Source organism: Bicyclus anynana, chromosome 11 (genome assembly GCF_947172395.1).
Source record: "Bicyclus anynana chromosome 11, ilBicAnyn1.1, whole genome shotgun sequence".
In the NCBI taxonomy this organism is placed as follows: Eukaryota; Metazoa; Arthropoda; class Insecta; order Lepidoptera; family Nymphalidae; genus Bicyclus; species Bicyclus anynana.
The window spans coordinates 936518-958535 of NC_069093.1; the positions used below are offsets into that span (position 1 = coordinate 936518).

At 37.1% G+C, this 22018-nt stretch overlaps 2 protein-coding genes across 3 annotated transcripts; one reads left to right on the forward strand and one right to left on the reverse strand.

Moving 5' to 3' along the window:
* Window positions 1-1760: 1760 nt before the first annotated feature.
* On the forward strand, window positions 1761-10947 carry LOC112046556 (protein C10). 2 transcript variants are annotated; one of them, XM_024083226.2, is made up of 4 exons: window positions 1761-1912; window positions 2081-2322; window positions 6819-6959; window positions 8629-8770. In XM_024083226.2, exons 2-3 carry the CDS (start codon window positions 2109-2111, stop codon window positions 6950-6952), a joined length of 348 nt encoding a protein of 115 aa, XP_023938994.1. In that variant the 5' UTR covers window positions 1761-1912; window positions 2081-2108; the 3' UTR covers window positions 6953-6959; window positions 8629-8770. The 2 variants fall into 2 exon arrangements, with proteins under 2 accessions (XP_023938994.1, XP_052740347.1); XM_052884387.1 differs by lacking the exons at window positions 1761-1912; window positions 2081-2322 and having other exon boundaries at window positions 8629-10947.
* On the reverse strand, window positions 10943-21270 carry LOC112046555 (uncharacterized). Its single transcript, XM_024083224.2, has 7 exons — window positions 20806-21270; window positions 20291-20365; window positions 16907-17073; window positions 15223-15443; window positions 14490-14626; window positions 13842-13990; window positions 10943-12852 (listed from the first exon to the last, which is right to left on the reverse strand). Exons 1-7 carry the CDS (start codon window positions 21008-21010, stop codon window positions 12676-12678), a joined length of 1131 nt encoding a protein of 376 aa, XP_023938992.1. The 5' UTR covers window positions 21011-21270; the 3' UTR covers window positions 10943-12675.
* Window positions 21271-22018: the final 748 nt, after the last annotated feature.

The following is a 22018-nucleotide window of genomic DNA, read 5'->3' on the forward strand; positions in this document are numbered from 1 at the left end:
ACAATATAATTGGTCAAACTGATCCTAATATTTTATTATTATAGCATTTTATTGTTTGTAGATTACCCCAAAAACATGTAAATAAATATGTATGGCAACATTTTGTTATGTAATTTATGAGTGCAAGTGTAGTGTACATAATAATACAATACACGCGCACACATTTAACTTTATATAAGGCTGTCTCACGTGCGGCCACGCTACGGCTACGTCTAGTTGTTCTAAGTCTATGACACGGACAGTTTGTTATTGGATTTTTTTTGTTAAAATGTCTTTATAGCTGCAAATTCTAGTCTTTTATAGCCTAATTTTAATTTGATTTTTTTGAGCCTTTGTTACTAATTATGAAAATAATTAGTAACAAAGGCTCAAAAAAATCTATATGTTTTGGTTTAATCTGTCTGTGGTTCAACTAGTTTAAAAAAACGAAGTCCGTGTTCTTATACGCATTCATTTGTGGTCTGTGCTTATACGTATTAATCTATGGTGTTCTTTCTGTGTCCTGTGTCAGGGTTCCCAACTTAGGGGTTTTCCCCCCAGATTACAGATAGACACGGGCATAAATTAGTTATTTCTGCGTATCGTCTCCAAAGAGTTACAAAATCTTTTGTAGGTTTGGGTGTACTCTTCTATAACAAGATCCCCAAGACTGTGATGGACTTGCCAATGCACAACTTCAAGCAATGTGTTAAAAAAACATTTACTTAGCCAAGGTTACTACACTATTGATGAGTTCCTTAACGATAAAGGTGCTTGGAGGCCATTGGATCAGCTTCCACCAGCTTACACCACAGGAAGTAAAAGTATAAGAAATTGTAATTGTTATCAATTGTAAATTATAATACTGTATGACTTTTTCATTTCAAAAGAGCAACTGTTGAGTTTCTTGCCGGTATCTTCTCAGCAGAACCTGCCTTCCGAACCGGTGGTAGAATCATATAATGATTTATTTATTTTGCTATCATCCGCGAAAATTCGGCGAACCCATGCGACAACGTCACCCAGGTCCGACAAAATACTCTCTACGTACGTTTCACCCCGAAACCGGAGCATCCTCAGGAGATGTTGACTCTACAACGTGCAATTGCACGTTGTAGAGTCGTTCGGGGTGAAACGTACGTAGAGAGTATTTTGTCGGACCTGGGTGACGTTGTCGCATGGGTTCGCCGAATTTTCGCGGATGATAGCAAAATAAATAAATCATTATATAATCATGATGAACTTCCGCAAAGTAACGCCTGCTTCTATCCGGTGGTAGAATCTTTACAAATAGTCAACTGACGTGTCAAAAGTGCTTGTAAATTGAGCCTACTTGAAATAAATGAATTTTTATTTTGATTTGATTTGATTTAGGGGGCAAATAAGTGAAATGGGATTTTTTAGGAGTATTTTCAGGGATTTTTTGACTCTTTAATATTTTTAAATTGATGATAATTCTAATATTTCTTTATAACGATATATAATACGTTATTCTACAACCACTCTCGAGGCAATTGGCGGCAATTTTCATCGAATAAAAAAAATTGTTAAATTTATTCATTGTCAACATGTATGATTTAAAAAAATCTGAATCTTCAGATAAAGACGTAATATTTTGTCTGTATGAAATATAGACTTTTGAAACATAATATGCTGCAAGCATATTATTTCTAAATTATTATGAATTTATGTTTTTAGGGGGACAACTCAATAATTAAGGCGATTTTAGGGGTTTTTGACACAAATACTTTAGGGAAAAATATTTTGGATAGTTGGTAACACTGGTCTGTGTGACGTAAATCTTGTGTTTTTTTAGCTCAATAATTTTGGTTTACAATTTTTCACAAATGAATCAACAGGATGATTATGAAAGAATAAAAGTAAAGTGAGTTTAACTCAGTCAAGAAATACTTGAAAGTAGATACCGAGCAAGGTAAGATGACGAAGATTCCATTAACCATTCAATCACGAGCATTCGACTCTCGATAGATATTCTTGCTTGAGAGTATTCAGAGTGGTTCAACTTGGGTGATTACCAATTTTGGTAACTGGCTGCACCTTAAATGGCGTTCTGTATCAATACAGCTTATTATTATTGCAGATTTGAGAACATCATCATTAGTAATAATATGGCCTCTCCAAATGTGACTGTTGACCAAGTGAGAGTAATCTTAAACGAAGTTCTCGATTCCCTGGAGTCTCCAGACTACGCGTCGAAGTTGGACGAGGCTAAGGAGGCTGCGGGCAATGAGATGCTGAAGATGATGCAGCTGGTCTTCCCCATGGTGGTACAAATTGAGACAGAGACTATTAAACGACACGGTTTTGCTGGCTCTAGGGAAGGTAAGTCAGTGTTATTGTGAATAAATATGCACTGTCTCTAGAATCACTCCCTTCTGTATCCAACTGTTGATCCAATAGTTAAGCGAAAGCTTCTTTATGGTGTTGGTCAAAGTTTTTTGTGATTAAATTTAAGCAAGAGGAGCATTTATTTAAAACATGGAATCATCTGTTTGAGATATAACAAAATAATGCATGGTAACCGCACTCACAGAATATTCAAGTTTGAATATCATAAATTTGACTTATACTTTGAATTAGTAACAAAAAAATTTTTTTAACCCACTCGTCTTTTTTAGGTCTTCAATTAAGTCAGTCTATTCTGCTACCTCGCATTAAAGCACTATGGTGGGCAATCTCCCTCCTCATATAAGGAGGCAGCCTGTAGTGGGTCATTAAAATAGATTGATAATTTGATAATGATGAAATAAAATCGCATATATCTATCATTTTAGGATAGCTCACTTACTCATTCTATCTTCTAGAACATGGTCCTAAGCAATGAAAGTTTCTACCAATTTGCTTACAGATGATATAATAAAAACATATAAACTTATAAGCTCACATCTGCTACTTTAAAGATTATAGAGATTCCATTACTCATCACACTGTCAATATCTATTTTTAGGTGTGATGCTAAACAGGAAAATGTGTAAATGGAATATGTTTGTTGCACACTACACAGAGTTCTTCCTGTAATTTGTTTTCATAATTACAATAACATAAGTTTGTTTTGTCTTGAAGTACAGAAAAATAGTTGTTGAATTAGTGTTTTTTTTTAGCTTTTCAATATTCATCTTCATTTTATTTATTTATGTATTTTTGTACTGACTATTGATATAAAACTGCTATTATAAATTGTAGTTTGTGAACTAATAAATTCAAAAGGTTCAATTTTAAAGGAGATCATTCATTTTGGGCCCTTTTTGAAAGTGCCGGCCAACGAAAAAAAATAGCACGAATCGTTAGATCTAGTCATTTGGAGTAATAGGTAATATGGCATGAAAGTTGTAGGAGGGCTCTGAACCAAGTTATACAGGTTCGACGATTCGTTATTTTCATACATTTTGTCAATTTTCAAAAGTGCCCTCCAAGAAAAAAAACTGGTACGTATCGTTAGAACTGTCCATTTGGAGCAATAGTTACTACGGCTCAAATGTTGTAGGACTGCACTGAACCAAGTTATATAGGTTCGATGACTCGTCACTTCTATACATTTTACTGAGTTTTGTAAGTACCCGCAAACAAAATAAATCATACGTATCGTTATAACTAGCCATTTGCAGCAATAGTTACTATGGCATAAACATTGTAGTATAGCTTTGTGTCGAGTTATACAGTTTCGATGATTCGTCCAATCCATTTATTTTATTGATTTTTTAAAGTACTGTTTAACAAAAATATGGTACTTATGGTTAAAACTGCCCATTTGGAGTAATAGTTAGTATGGCACAAATGTTTCAAGATTGTTGTGAACCAAGTTATACAGGTTCGATGTCTCATCACTTCAATGTATTTGATGGAGTTTTGTAAGTTACAAAGTAAATGCTATTTATCGTTATAACTAGCCATTTTCAGTAATAGTTACTATGGCATAAACGTTGTAGTATAGATCCGAATCAAGTTATACTGTTTAGATGATTTGTCACATCCATATATTTTACTGATTTTTAAAGTACCGTTCACCTAAAATATGGTACCTAACGTTAAAACTAGTCATTAGGAGCAATAGTTAGTAACACGTTGCACACGCTTAAAAAAAATTCTAGTACTGAAACAAGTTATATAACTTTCATTCATTGATTTCCAAAAAAGTTGGAAAACATAAAAGCAATAATATAAAATATAGAAATAATGATTCTAAGCATTTGCACAAATTCAACATTATGGTGCAAATGTAACTAAAAATTGTGTTATTGTGCATTGAGAGAAAAAAAACGTTTTATTAAGTTCTTCAAGTAATGGTAATTTCGGTTTACAAGCTTGAATAACATAACAAATACACGCACAACGGCGAATCACATGGCCAAGTGCAGAAACGGTCCAGAAGGAAGAACATAACAAATAATGATGACACAGCTCTTACACCATAATGACATTTATTTCATATTATTAGTTAAGTATTCATCATTATTATCTATTTATTGTTCCCCATTACATTCAGATATCAACAAAATCATAAGTGACGAATCATCGAACGCAAATAACTTGGATCAGAGCAATCATACAATGTTTCTGTCATACCTACCTGTATTGCTTAAATCGATAAAATGCATAGAAATTAAGAATCATTAAACTTGTATAACATGGCTCAGAGCAGGCCTACAACGGTTGTTGTACTATACTAACTATTACTGCCCGTTCCTATTACAGCCAGTTCTAATGATACGTACCATTTTAAAGGTTGGCACTTAAAAATCAAGAAAATGTATGGATATTACAAATAGTCATACCTGTATAACTTAGATCAGAGCATTTATACAACGTGTCTGCCATACTAACTGACAAAGTATGTCTAAATGATCAGTTAAAATGATACCTGTAAGAATTTTATTGGCAGAATTTTATTGGCTTTTAAAATTAATAAAATGTATAGAGATGACATGCCATTTAACCTGTATAACTTGGTTTAGAGCAACCCTACAACATTCGTGTTATACTAACTATTGCCACAAATGACCAGTTAAAACGATACGTATCATGAATATTGTCGGTGGGCACTTACAAAACTCATAAAAAGGAATATTAGTGACGAGATATCGAACCTTTATAACTTGGTTCAGACCAAACCTACAGCATTCGTGACATACTAAATATTACTCCAAATGGGCAGTTCTGACGATAAGTGCATTTTTTTGTAAAACGGCACTTTGAAAATCAATAAAACATATGGATTTGACGAATCATCGAAACTGCATAACTAGACACAAAGCTATACTAAAATGTTTATGCCATAGTAACTATTGCTGCAAATGCTAGTTACAACGATACGTATTATTTATATTGTAGGTGGTCACTTACAAAACTCAAAAAATATGTATAGACGTGACAAGTCATTGAACCTGTATAACTTGATTCAGAGCAATCTTACAACATTTGTGCCATACTAACTATTGTTCCAAATGGGCAGTTCTAACGATACGTATCAGTTTTTTTTCTTAGCGGGCACTTTTGAAAATTGACAAAATGTATGGAAATCACGAATCGTCGAACCTGTATAACTTGGTTCAGAGCCACCTGACAACTTTTATGCCATATTAACTATTGCTCCAAATAGCTAATTCTAGCGAGTCGTGCCATTTTTTTTTGTTGGCCGGCACTTTCAAAAAGAGCCCAAAAATGTATGGAGCGTGAATGATCTCCTTTCCTGTAAAGTGTATGAATGTTACACAATAAATTATTTTACCACTAAGTAGAAATGCACATTCATTGTGAATGTCATCATCGTCATCATCGGCTGAGGTACGTCCACTGCTGAACATACACCTCTTGCATGGACTCCAAGCTTAAGAGTCTTGAGCCGCCAGCATCCAGTAGTTTCCTGTGAACCTTGTTGAAGGAGAGTTGAACACTGCACTTTCTGGAGCAGGGTTGCCATTCCAGCACCTTGGGACCCCATCCACGACCATCAGCTCTTTGAACTATTGCCACTTCAACTTCGCGACTTGTTGAGCGACGTCAGTGACTTTAGTTTGCCTGCGGATCTCCTCATTTCTGATTCAATCACTCAGACCCTAAGCAGCTCGCTAGATCACATGTTGACTGATTTTGAGCCTTCTAATAAGGCTCATAGTTAGTGATAGTTAGGATTGTGAATGTCATAGGCTCTATTTTATGCCCATATTCTCACAAGCAAAAAAAAAAAAGCAAAAATCATTTCTTTCAAGTAGGCTCAGTTTACAAGCACTTTTGACACGTCAGTTGACTATTTGTAAAGATTCTACCACTGGTTCGGAAGGTAGGTTCTGCTGAGAAGATACCGGCAAGAAACACAACAGTTGCTCTTTTGAAAAAGTCATACAGTATTATAATTAACAATTGATTCCTGTCAATCAATGTTGTAGTACCCTCGACTAAGTAAATGTTTTTTAACACATTGCTTAAAGCTATGCCCAGGAACAGGAACTATGCAAGTGAAACTGCAGGGCATCAACTAGTTTCTAATATTTGACAATCAGGCATAGTATGTGCCAAACAGTTCCCTTCTACTGAGGCATAGCAGTAGTTGTAGTGTACAAAAATATATTCCAGTATTGAGCATATATCTGCACAGTTCAGCATGTTCCTACTTCAGAGCGGACTAGAAGTTTGATGCATACTCTGATAGAGACATTCTGAGCACTAAAACTACTATGGTTCATTTTTTATTGCTTCTTAGTTACAAGGTTTACTATTGCACATGTAGAACTGTTTTGTATTGTTAGTTTATAACTATGGTGTATGATAAAGAGTTTTTATTTTGTTTAATTATGATAATTTTTATTCCTTTTTATTTGCAGGCATTGTCCAATTCACACAGCTGGTCCGTGACATGGAGAGTCAGGACAATGAAGTAGCTCGTCTGCACAACCAGATCCGCAGTCACTATCTGCCTCCCGTGTCCATCAGTTCCACTGTGGACACTTCTCTGTAAGCTGCAGGTAAGTTTTTGTAAACTGGATCTCGTCAAGGTTGATTTATCATTTTTTTTTTCTATCTCATAAAAATTACTCAATAAAGTTTGTCTGCCTTGCGAATATTACATAAGTGGCGCAAACCAAACAATCATATCTTTTAATTGTCTTGAGCATTGTACATCACTAGTCAACACAGTTAAGTTATGATATTTAGGAATATTGATAGTATGAAGTTTAATTTTTGACAATGTTTAGCTCTGAGAGCTTACAGACCTGAAGATTTGGTATTAATATTAACCCAGCGCCAGCCTTAATGCATTTCTGAAAGAATGAAAGTCTATCTATAGAAACTAAAAACAATCAGGTTGGTTGTATGGGAGACTGCTTAACAACTAGAAGACGCCCGGGCTTCGTCCGCGTGGAATTCAGTTTTTCACAAATCCCGCGGGAACCATGGATTTTCCTGGAATGAAAAGTAGCCTATGTGTTAATCCAGAGTAAAATCTATTTCCATTCCAAATTTCAGTCAAATCACTTCAGTAGCTGGAGCTTAAAAGAGGAATAAACATACTTACACACAAACTTTCGCCTTTATAATATTAATGTAATTTAAAGTGAATACATAACTCAACATTCTGTCAATATTTACAAGCGTCTGTTGCTGTTATCAACACGAGCAAAAACTATAAAAAAAACACGTTTGTTGTATGGGAAATTCCTTAAATATTTATTTTACTCGGTTTTTTAGATTTTATTCTGGTTATTGTAACAGAAATATATCATCTGTGAAAACTATAGTCCAACTATCATGATACAGCTTCGTCCCGTTTTATCCTTTAGGCGCGGAACCCTAAAAAAGATCAAAGTAAACTGGCGAGCCTGACAATGCAAACAAATAAAAGCAGATGATAAGATAACGCAGTTTGTAGGTAAACACTGCAGTGTATTGCAAACATTCCAACTGAGAACTTGGAAAATGTAGCACTTTTAATTATTCATAGTTAATAAAACGTGATTATTATAGAAAACATGAAATTCATGATTAAGTAACATAAAATAGTTCAACGTTTTAAAATTCAATGTAAATAATTAGGTAGGATATTTGGAAATAATCTTTTACTCATTACAATATTTGCAGCAGTTATTTAATTATTTCTGACAGTTGTAGAATAAAGTCTATTCTAATTATATGTTTATCTAAATGGGGATGCCCGAGATTTCGTCTGCCCTTAGACCTCCTTAATCCGGCTCTGTCGCAAAATCCGTTCTTAGCAGGCGTCTACTTACTATAAACTACCTCGATGCCAATTTTTAACTTTCTATGTCCAGCGTTTTTTGACCTTTCGCTTTTTCATATACATATTAATAGATTTTCGTTTTTTTTTATACTCACTATGAGTGTAGTAGAATGTTGTTTTTATGGATAAATGAAAAAAAACACTAATGTAGTATATTTATAATGTAACCAGAATGAAAACTATCTTAGCTAAGTCGAAATTATAATTGAAAGAATTGTAGTCAACCAATGAAAAACCGCCGTTCTGACTTTGGTTCACCATTCTAGCATTTTACCAACACACATTCCACATCCTAGCATTAGTGACATACTTTGCTCATAGCTGAGTTTTTCAACATAACATTAATACAAAAATGTTGCTAGACGACAGTAAAGTACCTTTTTTTTCTCTTTCAGACAGCAGTTACCCCAGTGATATAAGAATCTCAAGTGAAATAGACAATTTAAAACAATGAGGAAAAGAAGAGTCTACTTGTACTGTGTGTGTGCGTGTGTCCTTGTGTATATGTACAACTTCTTAGGTGTGAGTGACTACGTCTTCTCCAAGAGTTACGACGATAATTTCGACTACCCGCTTAATATTGACGTAAGGCCTTTGGTTAATGAAATCCTTAATGGGAAAAAGCCGAGCGTTGCACCGATAAATGTGTATCCGTACAGGTTTTTGACTAATTCCGGAAAATGTTCAACATTGGATAGGTTAGATCTATTCATAGTCGTAAAATCTGCTATGGACAACTTTGGGAAACGGAACGCTGTACGACAAACGTACGGACAAGAGAACCACATACCGGGGAGAATTGTTAGGGTTCTATTCTTTTTGGGCATTGAAGATCCTAAGTCGATCACCCAAGTGAGGGTAGAACGGGAAATGGCTGACCATAAGGACATTATACAAGTTGATTTTCAAGATAGCTACTACAACAATACAATAAAGACAATGATGGCGTTCCGTTGGCTGTACGAACACTGTTCCACTGCTGACTTCTACTTGTTCTCCGATGATGACATGTATGTGTCTGTCAACAATTTGTTAGACTATGTCCACGATAATCCCACTTCTGAAACTACGAATGAGATAGATAAAAGCAAAAATAAAGGGAATGGGAGAGATAGCATCCTGTTTGCCGGCTACGTGTTCAATTCAGCACCTCAGCGTTTTAGTTGGAGCAAATGGAGGGTCTCCTTGCAAGAGTATCCTTGGAACAAGTGGCCACCGTACGTCACTGCAGGTGCTTTTGTCCTTTCAAACCGTTGTATGAAGATGTTTTACGTGGGTAGTTTGTTTGTGAAAAGTTTTAGATTCGACGACATCTATTTGGGTATAGTCGCCAAAAAGTTGGGGGTTACCCCTACACACTGTCCGAAGTTCCATTTCTATAAGAAACACTATAGTCTGAGTGGGTACAAAGATGTGATAGCGTCCCATGGATTTGGTGATCCGGAGGAGTTGTATAGAGTTTGGAATGAACTGAATCCTTATTAGAAAGTAAATTGTCTTTATCTTTATTGATTACCCTGTTGACAGGATTTAGATTTCAAATTAGGCAGCTATTATAAAAAATCAGCTCTGTGTATATTGTTCAATTAGTCAAATACAAAATCCTTTATTACAAGTAGACATAAATGCCAATTTGAATCTGCTTTAGCATTGTAAATATTGTTGTGCTCATATAAAAGCTCATTAAATTACTTAATTACTATAGCTTTATTTATGATTTTTATCCTTAGATTAAATTAAAATCATAATGATTCTTGAAAACCTGGTCAAGTCGGAAACTGAAAACTAATAATACCATTATTAATAGTGAATTTGTGAAAAGTCTATCGAAAGAATTTTGCACTAGTGTCCCTAAATTTACACCATGACATGACCTCGCTGGAAAAAAGTGACAGTAATGATGACAGAGTGAAAAAACATAACCCTTCTTGCTGTCAGGTAATAAAAGGACCTTTCAATTAATGAATAAAGGGACAAAACTCATCGCCTCGGACACAAACCGACTCCGTATCGCCTCGCCGTCCCGCTGCGCTTGCAACTTGACGTTTACTTTACTTATGATATTTCTTGGGGTCCGAGAGAGAGCTGATAAACATTTTTGGATAGGTATTTGAGTCAAATTGAAAACTTGTCGTGTAACGTTCCTGTGCTAACCTAACACAAAATTGGACTCCTAACTGGAGCAGTAGCAAGAATTATTATTTTTGCCTAATGAAAATTTATCCTTGGATATGAAATTTTATACGAAAAACACTGAACGGCTCGAGACTATTCCTATATTGGAGCCGGTCCGTGTCTGTGGTGTTATATTGAGTTTTGAGCTTAAAACATTTAATTTAATCTTCCTCTGTCATATCCCCATGTACCGAACAGACTCAGTTGCCCGACTTCATCTCACTCGCAATCGATATACCTAATTAAAAATAATTTATAAGTAGTTGTTAAGGTGTAACCCGTTATTTTCTTCACTATTTTAATTTTTCAACAATAGTAATATTATATTGTATGTAACTACCTACTTATATTCAAAGGCAAAGTTGTATTAAATATTTTTAAACATTCATAGAGTTTCTTGAAATATGGAAGGCCTAAAATACATATTACCTACATAATACTGATTATTATAACTACTTTAGAATTTAGACATTTTCATAATTACAATTTTGTGATTTATGCAGTGATCTTATTAGTAAGAATAAAACAAAATGATAAAATCTTGTGTTTTATTTATAAAATTTTATACAATATAACAAATATGTATATGGAAATTGCCGCTACAAATTAAGAAACAGTAGGATTTTCTATTCTCTTATTATTGTTTTAATCTTAGAAAATGGATTATGATAAAAATTTAGTAGGTATTAGGTTATACATCAGAATGACACAGGCTACTGTAAAATGTACATTAAGTTCGTAAATGAATTTTAATAGTTATCAAACGAGACATCTGCAATGCAAAACAAGGTCTGTTCTGGTCTGGTCTTCTTAGATTTAAATAATAAATATCGAAAGTTTTACAGTCAAATCTTATATCTAAAACTATAATTCTGGAAGACTAGGATTTTTTTACAGTGGTCCCATATTGTATATACATGTATATAGTTCTAGGTATAGGTACCTATCTACTTAATATAAAAGGTTATCATCCTAATGGCAATACAGGTCCAGGCCTCCCTAGTTCTAGGAGATATGGAGCTTAGACCCACCACGTTGCCCCAATAAAGGTTAGGCTATAAATCTTGTTGTGTTTTTACTTTTTATCATAATTCAAGAATACCGCGCTCTATAACATAAATTCCACCAATACGCATTGAATCGGCGTGGTGGGTCTAATTTCCTATAAGAAGTGAACCCTGGGCCTGTACTAAGCTTTTAAAATAGGTTAATGATGACGAAAATTTACATGGCATATAAAGCTTACTGAACTGGCAGTTAAACGCAGACAATCATAGTCACGGTATTTCATATAAAAAAACAAAACATATCCATTTCAATAACACAATATAAAAATATCACGTCTTGGTTAAAGTAATTTAATTATACTTTAGTAATTTCAAAAATAAAGCTTAAATCGACTTCAGCTTTCAGATTCTCTAAGACAAAATGAGTAAACAGTTCCCGAAACTATACTCCATACCACGCTTTTAATTGTTAGTGAATAGAAATTAGAATGCGTTTTTTAACAATTGGATTCTATGGTGTAAATAAACTGTTAACAATAAAATTGTATAATGTAAATAACAGTTAACAATAAAATTGTATAATGTAAATAACTGTTAAGAATAAAATTGCAAAGTGTAAATTAACTATTATATATTTCTGAAAGGTCAATATAGGACGTCTTACAAGGTCAAACGTGATCACTCCTAAATCTAGGGACTATTCCACCCAATTCCCTCGACAGTTTTCCCCCCTCTAACCTTCCGGTAGCCTTCGTGAACCTGACAATCGCCTATGGTGAGATTCGCCAGGTCTGCTTCATTTAATGTGTCCTACCTAGTAACTCCCATCGTACCAGCGCGAACATGGGACACTTCGCTCCTCCTCACCACAAACATTTAAAACCTACCCTTGAAACTTACCTTTACACAAAAAAAAACACACAATTAACAGTATAATTGCATCATGTAAATTAACTGTTAACAATAAAATTGCAAGACGTAAATTAACTTTTAAAATATGATTGCATGATGTAAATTTTAACTGTAACAATAAGTTTGCACGATGTAAATTAACCGTTAACAATAAAAATGCATTATGTAATTTAACAATACAGTTGCACGATGTAAATTAACTGTTAACAATAAAAATGCATTATGTAAATTAACAATACAGTTGCACGATGTAAATTAACTGTTAACAATAAAAATGCATTATGTAAATTAACAATACAGTTGCACGATGTAAATTAACTGTTAACAATGAGGGTTGCATGATGTAAATTAACTTTTAATAGGATAAGCGGCGTCTAGTTCCTTGAACACGAAGGTGATCTTCATGATGGCGAGCCAGAGGTCTGCGTCCGACACCTCACAGTGCAGCGTGAAGCGCATCGTTTTGTCGTTGAAGCATATCGCCTTCACTATCACGCCCTCGTCGTTGGGCGTTTTGCAGTCTCCCTGACACCATCATTACATTGTTAATTGAAAACGTTTTTAAAACGACCTCTCATATTTTCTATACCTTACTAGTGGATGCCCGCGACTTCGTTCGCGTGAAACTCGATGTAAACTTTCAAATACCTCTACCCTACCCTACCCCTACCCTACCCTACCCCCACCCTACCCCTACCCGTACCCTACCCTACCCTACCTCTACCCTACCCGTACCCTACCCTACCCCTACCCTATCCTACCCCTACCCTACGTCTACCCTAAAATTTCATCATTAGAAGCCATATTATCCATGATTAATATAGGCTATATTTTATCCCCACATTCCCACGAGAAAGGCAACTACGCGGGTGAAACCATAAAGCGTCTGCTAGTAGTAAATAATATGACTGCCTCGTTGATCCAATCCATATTTGGCTCACTGCTGAGCTCGAGTCTCCTCTCAGAATGAGAGGAGTTAGGTCAATAGTCCACCACGCAGGCCCAATGCGGATTGGCAGACTTCATACACACAGGGAATTATGAAAATTCTCAGTTTGAGACATGTGATATTTAATTTTTTTAAATGCACACAACTGAAAAGTAGGAGGTACATGCCCAGGACCTAATTCGAACCCACACCCTGCGGAATCGGAGGCAGAGGTCATATCCACTGGGCTATCACGGCTCGTTAATCCAATTAGCCTAGGATATTACGGGGCATTAGGTCCTTGGAACAATTTACAAGTAGCTACCCGCAGTTTGTTTAATTGAACGCTCCATACCTCGAAGATAAATTTAAGCTGTCGGTCCCGTCAAATACATACGATAATTCTCGTTACAAAACTAAACATTATCTGTAGAGATGTCTAGCCTTGTAGTGGGCTATATAAATGTGTTGATCTTCTATGGGCCAATCCGCATTGGAGTACCGTTGTAAGTTGAAGCTTCATATTTCCTCTCGTGTTAGCCCACTAGTGGCCCGGTGACATGGGCTGATAATGATGATAGCTGACCTGTGTCTCGGCGAGGCTGACCTGTGCCAACCGCGTCAGAACCTGGTCAGCGTTCAGGGAACTGCGCTCCGATATCCGCACCAGGACTATGTTGGTGTGTTGGCTTTCCACGTCCACGGAGAACGTCTTGAGGAACAGCCCTTCGACGACTGCGGATGAATAATAATTTATAATGAATTTTTGGTGGTTTTTAAACGTGACTATTTTTTTCCTGTCACCGCAAACTACGACTATAGTTCGACTTTTAAATTAGAAGCAGTAAACTGATTTCTTAATCATTCTGTGAAAGTTCACAAACACGATGGGTGTCGGTGATCACATCTGGATCTTTTTCTTCTTAATGCAAGTTGCTTTACAGCTTTTTAAGCTGCAGTCCTCATCCTCCTGCAGTCGAAATAAGTTGTTTCTGGTTTATTATTTTTTCTGTTTTGTATATTTTAGCTAATTCTAATTAATTTTGATTAAGTGGTAAGATGACAGACAAAATCGCATTCGTGTGTGTAAATTGAAGGTTTAATCGTTTTCCACAGTTTTACACACCATCACGTTGTCTGTCAACCGTCTATTATCTTGTCCATACGACCACTAGCTCATTTTTCTCACAACATGACTGTTACTCACTCCTCTCACAACATGCCTGTTACTCACCCTTCCCCAGCCGATACGCCCGCTTGTGGTCGAGCCCCAGCTGCGGCGCGATCTCGTCGAGCGCGACGATGGCGGCGGCGGCCAGCACGCCCGCCTGCCGCCAGCCGCCGCCCAACATCTTGCGCATGCGGCGCGCCCTGCATGCATGCATATTAAGTTACTAGACCGACGCTAGTCGCTGCTGGTGACTAAAGAATTGGAAAGTTATGCATTTCCGCGCTGGACAGCCAGGCTGATCCTTTGCGCATAAAATGAGTCAGCCCTCCTGTCACCAGTCGAGGCAACTAGCCGCGGTGAAATAATTATTGACACTGCGACTCCATGGCCCAAGGGTCTCCACGGCAAAAGAATATGTAACTCTCAGTCAGAGAGGCATACTTGTGCCACTTACCAGTTTCAGCTTTTTCTGCTGCTTTGGTCATTATTTCTGTCCAAATACAAATTAATACCTAGTCTTTAGCTAGATTTAAGGATGCTCTCTGTGCTCTAGATTTAAGGATGTATTGCGGAACGGAACCAGGAAGTGCATATTTTACACTTCCTGGTTCCTAAACACACAACTCGACATTATAGATAATATTTAGCTATTATTTGTTTAATTTCTTTCGTTGTTTATTATGCGAACAAATGAAATTAAGAAATTTTTGTTCCTTCGCCTTCCTTCGCCTTTATTCACCTCAGTTTCGACGCGTTAGTGACAGATATCTAATAGTATAGAACATTTGCTACTGACTGCTGTATGAAGTGGTAGGAGCCGACGAGCGCTGAGCCGACGGGCGCCGACAGCCCCTTGCTGAAGCACATCGAGACACTGTCCACGCCGCGCACCAGCCGCTCCGGCGACGCGCTCAGGTACGCTGCAGCGTTCATCAGTCGCGCGCCGTCCAAATGCAATGGGATGGAGTGTCGCTTGCACAGTTCTGACAGATCGTCCACCCACTGCAGTGGTAGTACCTGCAACGATGTTAGTCATTCGCATGATCTACTTGGCACTATGCCACGTCAGAAGGTTCAAAGGCACACCAGCAGGCGTTGAAACATGTAAAGGTATACTTGCTTCATCGCTTGCTCGTGATCAATCAAAAGTAACGAAATCTGCACAACAATCATTTCTAAAAGCCCATTAGAGCACATTGACCGAGACTCCAAAGGTGCTGGAATGACAACCCCGCACCGGAAAGCGCAGTGAAAGTCCAACCTGTACAAGTTAGACTGATGATATCAAACGGCTAAGAGGCTGTGATCGTGGTGTCTGGCTTATTTATGTACTTCGGTGAATATCGGGTGACCATAGTGATGATGACAATAATAATTCACAATATGGGATAAACTGGGCAATGGACCGAATCTCAAATCCCACCCTCATAAAATTCTCAGAAGCATAAGAAGCTAAGCTAAGATAAAAAGTTCGTTTCCCATCTGAATTTGACTTTTGTCGTGCGGCGTGCCCATTCCTTGGACGGGATATTCCTAATTTAACTGATACAAGGAGGAAAGAATACCCCGATGAAATGAAGCCACATAGGCTAATCAATGGACCAACCAGACAGGAAGGAAATAGCATAAAACAGTAATATAATTATTCTTATAATAAAGAAAATAAGGAGATCCGCAGACGAACCAAAGTCACTGACATAGCTGAAGTGGCAATAATGGGCAGTACACATAGTTCGAAGAGCCGATTGACGTTGGGGTTCTAAGGTGCTGGAATTGCGACCGCGCACCAGGAATCGCAGTGTTTGTTAACCCACCCACCACTAGGTGGACCGAGGACATCTAGCAGGTTGCAGGGAGCCGCTGGATGTTGGCGGCTCGAAACCGTTGTGTTTGGAAGTCCATGTAATGGGCCTATGTCCAGAAGTAGACGTCAATTGACTGTTAATGATGATGACGAATATGACCAATCCAAAATGATGAATTTAAGATTTTTTAAAACATGTAAAATGGATAACTGTTAACTGCAATAATAAAACGTATGGATAGAATATTCAAAACTCGTAGGCAACTTTATCTGTAAATGACTGTGTTAGAAATATAATCACAGTCATTTCGCGCTAATGAAACAAATGCCTGGTCAAAGGTGTCTGATATAAGCTTATTTATAAATAAAAAATGATTATTATAACTTTAAGTAGTAAGTATAACAGATAGTGCTATGATTACATGTGTATTATTTTACATAACTGTAAAATACCTAATGATAAATTCAGAATATTCAGAATAAATACTAAATAGTTAAATAGGTAGGCAGTTTTACAAGGTTTTATTTTATTTGCCGTCTGTATGTAGGTATTGGGTAAAGTTTAGACGCTAATAGCATTTTCTGTGACTAGGTATTCTTTAACACCTTGTGGTCAGTGTGACATGACAACAGAAATTCCTCAACTAATTAAGATAAAGCATGATTATTTAATTACCTTCCCACCACACACATTGTGTGTGTTCTCAATGGCTATCATGGATGTGATGGGCTCATGGATGTCTGAGCCACGGATCCTGTTCTCCACTTCTTGCAGGTCGAAGGTGCCGTCGGGCTTGTTCTGGATTGTGCTCAGTAGTACCCCGGCCACATGCGCTGCACCACCTTGGAACACCATAATGGAATGCTATAGACATAATTTAGATCCTGTGTCCATCAACAAGTGGCTCGTTGGTCTCGTGGTCAGCCTATGAGGTTACGGATCATGAGTCCTGGGTTGGAATCCTGGCTATATCATCAAATTTTTATTATTAGTTTGAGCTAATAGTCTCCCTGCCTATCTAAAGTTCACAAGTTGTGATTTGAGCACTTTGTCAGAATTGTCATGTGTATAGTCGATGTCTTCTCGATTCGGAAGAAAAAAACAAGGAATCATGACAAGCTACTTAAAATTTTAAAATAAGCTATCGCTATAAATAAGCTAGCTATAGTGTTAAATATTTGAATAGACTAATAGGTGACTAACCTCCCATGTAAGAGCCTTATAGATGTGGACTAAAAAACAAAAATAAATTGCTTTCAATGCTAGTTAAACTGTAAGTTGATTATGTAGGTACCTAGGAAAGTATCTACTTAATATCTTCTAATCTTAAAAAAATCTAGTCTTAAAAAAACGATTTTTAAAGATCAATAGTTCTGACTGCTACTTTTGATTTGTTAATGAAGATAAAAAGTATTTGCTAAAAGCCATACCGAAGTCGGATCTTAATGAATCTAAATGAATGAACGCATCCAGGCTAGATTACACATTTTAAGTCTGGATTCAAGCAGAGCTATGTCTAAAAGATTCCGTCCTCTGTTGTCAAGGACTCAAGTAGTACTGGACAGCACATGCGGCATGTTGGTGACAGTGACATGTTAGTACCTATATCTACTCGAGAAAGAACTCCTTTAGGTCGGTAATTGTGAATGATTGACTTTATCTCCTATTTGGAGCTACCAAAAGAGCGTTGGAGGTGTAAAGAAGCCCTAGCTACCCTAGCCTTTAATTTCAGTCTTGGCTGAAGACGTCGACGAATAGGCGGTTTCGACAAGCTATCACAGTTAACATTGGCTAGATCGCTGACTTTGTACTGGAAAAAAAGTTTACTTTTGGTGTTCCCATCACCTTGAATGCCCGAAGAGCTACATAAGTAGCATTTATGTAGGCAGCATCTGCAGTCTTCTCATCGCCTATACCACCATAATGTTTAAACACGAAAGTATTTGACCAGTGCATTCTACTTGTATACCTTACGACGCCGAAGCATAGACACTAACAGCGACACTAGTCCAAAGACTCCAAATCGCTCAGCGTGATATGGAGAAAGCTATGCTTGGAATCTTGGCATTGAGGGATAAAATCCAGAACGAAGTGATTCGCCGAAGAACGAAAGTAACCGACATAGCTCTCAGGGCTAATGCATTGAAGTGGCAGTGGGCTGGTCATGTCTGTCGGACGTCCGATGGTCGTTCGAGTATAAGGTTCTTGAGTGGAGACCGCGTCTCGGTAAGCTGACCTCGACCTAAAGAATATGGCTGGCATCAATTGGATGCAAAGAGCCAAAAATAGAGCGGGCTGGCGCTTAATTGTCAATCATTTTGTTTGTTTTTGAAGTATTAGCGTTTGTAGATAGAGAATCGACATGTTACATGGCTAAGGCCTCTGGTAGGCTGCCATCTACATATGTTATACACGTTATACATTCCATCATCTAGAAAGGTCAGCATTAAACACTCCAATTACCAAGGCCACTGGACAGTAATTATACTATGACCTTGGTAATTGGAGTGTAGTCAAATACGCGCCATAAACTTCAGGTATCCAGGAGCTGTCAGAGGTCACACGGACAGTCCACTGCGAATAGCTGACAGCTGACAGGCATCTTAGACTACGGCCATCCCAGCCGGCGCATTGGCCGTCTCTCCAGGTGACGTCACTGACGTCTCAGCCTGTGCACCAGCCACATGGCTATAATTCCAGATGACGTCTTAGTGTTCATTTACACGAGCGGCAGCTGCTACCGACGACTCTCGACGACGGTCGGCGACGCCGTCGCCTGCCGCCGAGACGTCGCCGATTGCCGTTGGCTGCCGCCGTGACATCGCTGACTGCAGTCGTCGGTAGAGTTGCCGCTCGTGTAAATGAACCCTTAGTTGGTGCATCGGCGACGGCATCTAGACGACGTCTCAGACGACGCGTCATCTGCTCATCAGTCAGTAGGTATACTATTTAGCGAGTCTGCCGTCTGAAGAAATTCGTTAAGATGAAAAAGAGAATAAACACTCGTTCAATATACTTAGATCTAAATAGCAAATCTGCCGTCCGAAGAGCGGGTATTCGCAAAGATGAATATCTGTCGGCTATGAATCGCCTGTCAGAAGTGACACGGACCCTCGAAATCGAGCAGCCGATACATAACACTTCAGATGTTTAAGATGGCCACGATTCCATATTCTTTGTCATTCGGCCTTCGACATCTAGGTCTATACAGCAAGTCTGCCCTGGAGAGCGGGCATTCGCTTAGAAATTAAAATAATCTCTCATCAAAAAAGACAGTGGACAAAAATATATCCAAAAGTACACACATACATATTTTAAAATTACCACCCATTAAAAATTAAATAGACAGGTCACTAAAGGCCTCCAAACAGAGGCTTGAGCGCCATCAAACAGCCTGACCATCAGATTGTTAGACGTCAGTTCCACCAGTCAATTCCGCCTGAAAAAGATACAACTGGCCAGGAAAAGGATACAGCAGGACAGGGACGCTGCATCAGTGGATGTGCATCAACATACTATACTGATCAAATACACAAAGAGAGAGAAAAAACATTTAACACTGTTCACTAAACAAAATTTGAAGACCTAGATAAGTGACAGGTTGGGGTGGTGACGTGACTGTTATGTCAAACAACCCCTTGTATCCTATAAAATGTAGGGTAGCAGCCAATGACTTATTTTGTACATATGGAACTCTGTGAATATACAAAGTATAGGGGTGTTATCCCAAAAGAGAGTCAAGCTAAAGCTTGAACACCTAAATGACAAATTTTTATCTTTGTCATTTGACATAAAGTAGCAAAGTGACAAAATTTACTCTGTTTATAAAATTACGCCACGCTGTTTCACCTGCGTGGTTCCCTTTCCTGTAGGAATACGGGAAAGGGAACTACGCTGGTGCGGGATACTGTGCGGAAATATGGGAAAAATTCTTTCAGGTAAATAAACTTGAAAGAATTTTTCAAATCAGACCAGTAGTTCCTGAGATTACCGCGTTCAACCAAATAAACAAACAAACTCTTCAGCCTTATTATATTAGCATAAATAAAAAGAACTCACCCTGCTCATATCTGAATATGTGTGATAAGTTGCCTACCATGGCTTCGGAGCCTCTTTTGTTGCAATGCACCATAACTAAAGAAAATTATACATAATTAATTATAAAACACTCATGTAAAAATTATTGTAAAGAAAATGTGCAATAAATTTTTCATTAACTTGGTTATTTTCATTTAGTTATGTTAATAATGTACGGATAAGGCTGAAAAGATATTTTTAATTTCTGTTACTATATTGTTTTTACAGCAAATCCAAGGATGCCTAAAGCAAATCTTAAAGTCTTAGTGTAGTGCACTTAAATCAAAAACTTTATTTTAAATCATAGCACAACTGTCTTCTTCTTTCCAGGGCATTTTTGCCCTTGGTCATGGTGTTGGTAGTTGTGCGTAGTTAGACTTGCTATCTTTTATTATGTGTAGTACTTTTTAGTATTAGTTAGTTAGTTAGTAATTTGTTGCCGGTTTTTGTCCATTATTACATAATATACATAAATTATGGTATATGATAACACTTACTGGCAATAAGGTTAGCCATTGTGCCGCTGGGAACAAAGAGAGCTGCTTGCTTGCCCAATAAGTTTGCCAGTTTACTTTCAAGAGCGTTCACAGTGGGATCTTCACCAAATACATCGTCACCAACCGCAGAGTTTACCATAGCATGCTTCATAGACTCTGTGGGCTTGGTAACAGTGTCTGAACGCAAATCTACGATGTATGCCATGTCTGATACTCACGATTACTCGGTAGCAACTGAATAAAACTAGTAAACTTCGCTGTGAAAGGAAACTCGACCCCAGTCAATTAATGAAAGAAGTCGTAAACACTTGAGATAATTGCTTTAATCGTTGAAATATGGACACAAAGATTATCGCAATTATTTAAAATGGCTTGTATTAATTATAAACATTGCTTTTTATTTACATATTATTATGAATTAAAAATTCAAATTAGTTTTTTAGGTTATAATTCGATACAATATTATTTTGAATCTAATTTTGAGCTGTATTACTATAATATTTAGGGTTGAAATTTCATTGACGTGCTTATTTTGTAAATCATATGATGTGACAGTGACAGACGACAGTTGACGTCTAATATGTCAGAACCGATAGTCACAGATAAAAAATTATAGATGCATTCCCAAATCGTAATTTTAATACCCGACTTTAAAAAAGGAGGAGGTTAACAAATCGTTGAAATCGTTTTTTATGTTTGTTCTAATTATATTATATCAAATAATAGAAAGAAAGAAATATCACTCCAAAAGTCAGAATAATTAAATTTGGACTAGTATCATCCCCAAATTCGCGAACAAAATAAATGTCGTTTTATGAGGCGGACGACGTAAACTCAGCCATCGAAAGTAGTGAACACCAAAAAATATTTTTTGCATCCTTACAGTACAAAACGCACGCGTGAGCAAAACGCTCACAGTCAGTCTTAATGTCTTATTTTGTGGAAAAAAAATTGTATTACAACTTATGGTATTAATAATAAATTAAAAGTCCCGTTTATTTAACTAAAATATTATATAACAATGAATAAAACTAAAACCTTTGAAAAATTAAATTTTTTATGAACTTTAAAGATATCGGTCTCGCCAAAGGTCTCACCTAATAATAAGTAGCATTTAAATATCACATGCTCGGTTTAGATTAATTTTCTGTACAAAGTGCATGTTTTTTTAGCAGGCCTACTTAATAATCCGGGTTCACAAAAACTTTTTGAT

Coding starts and splice junctions, on each gene's coding strand:
- LOC112046556 (XM_052884387.1), top strand. CDS start 8,684: ATGAGGAAAAGAAGAGTCTACTTGTACTGTGTGTGTGCGTGTGTCCTT.
- LOC112046555 (XM_024083224.2), bottom strand. CDS start 21,010: ATGGCATACATCGTAGATTTGCGTTCAGACACTGTTACCAAGCCCACA. Junction 20,366..20,805: donor AATGGCTAACCTTATTGCCA/GTAAGTGTTATC, acceptor AATTTTCTTTAG/TTATGGTGCATTGCAACAAA. Junction 12,853..13,841: donor TCAGCCTCGCCGAGACACAG/GTCAGCTATCAT, acceptor TGATGGTGTCAG/GGAGACTGCAAAACGCCCAA.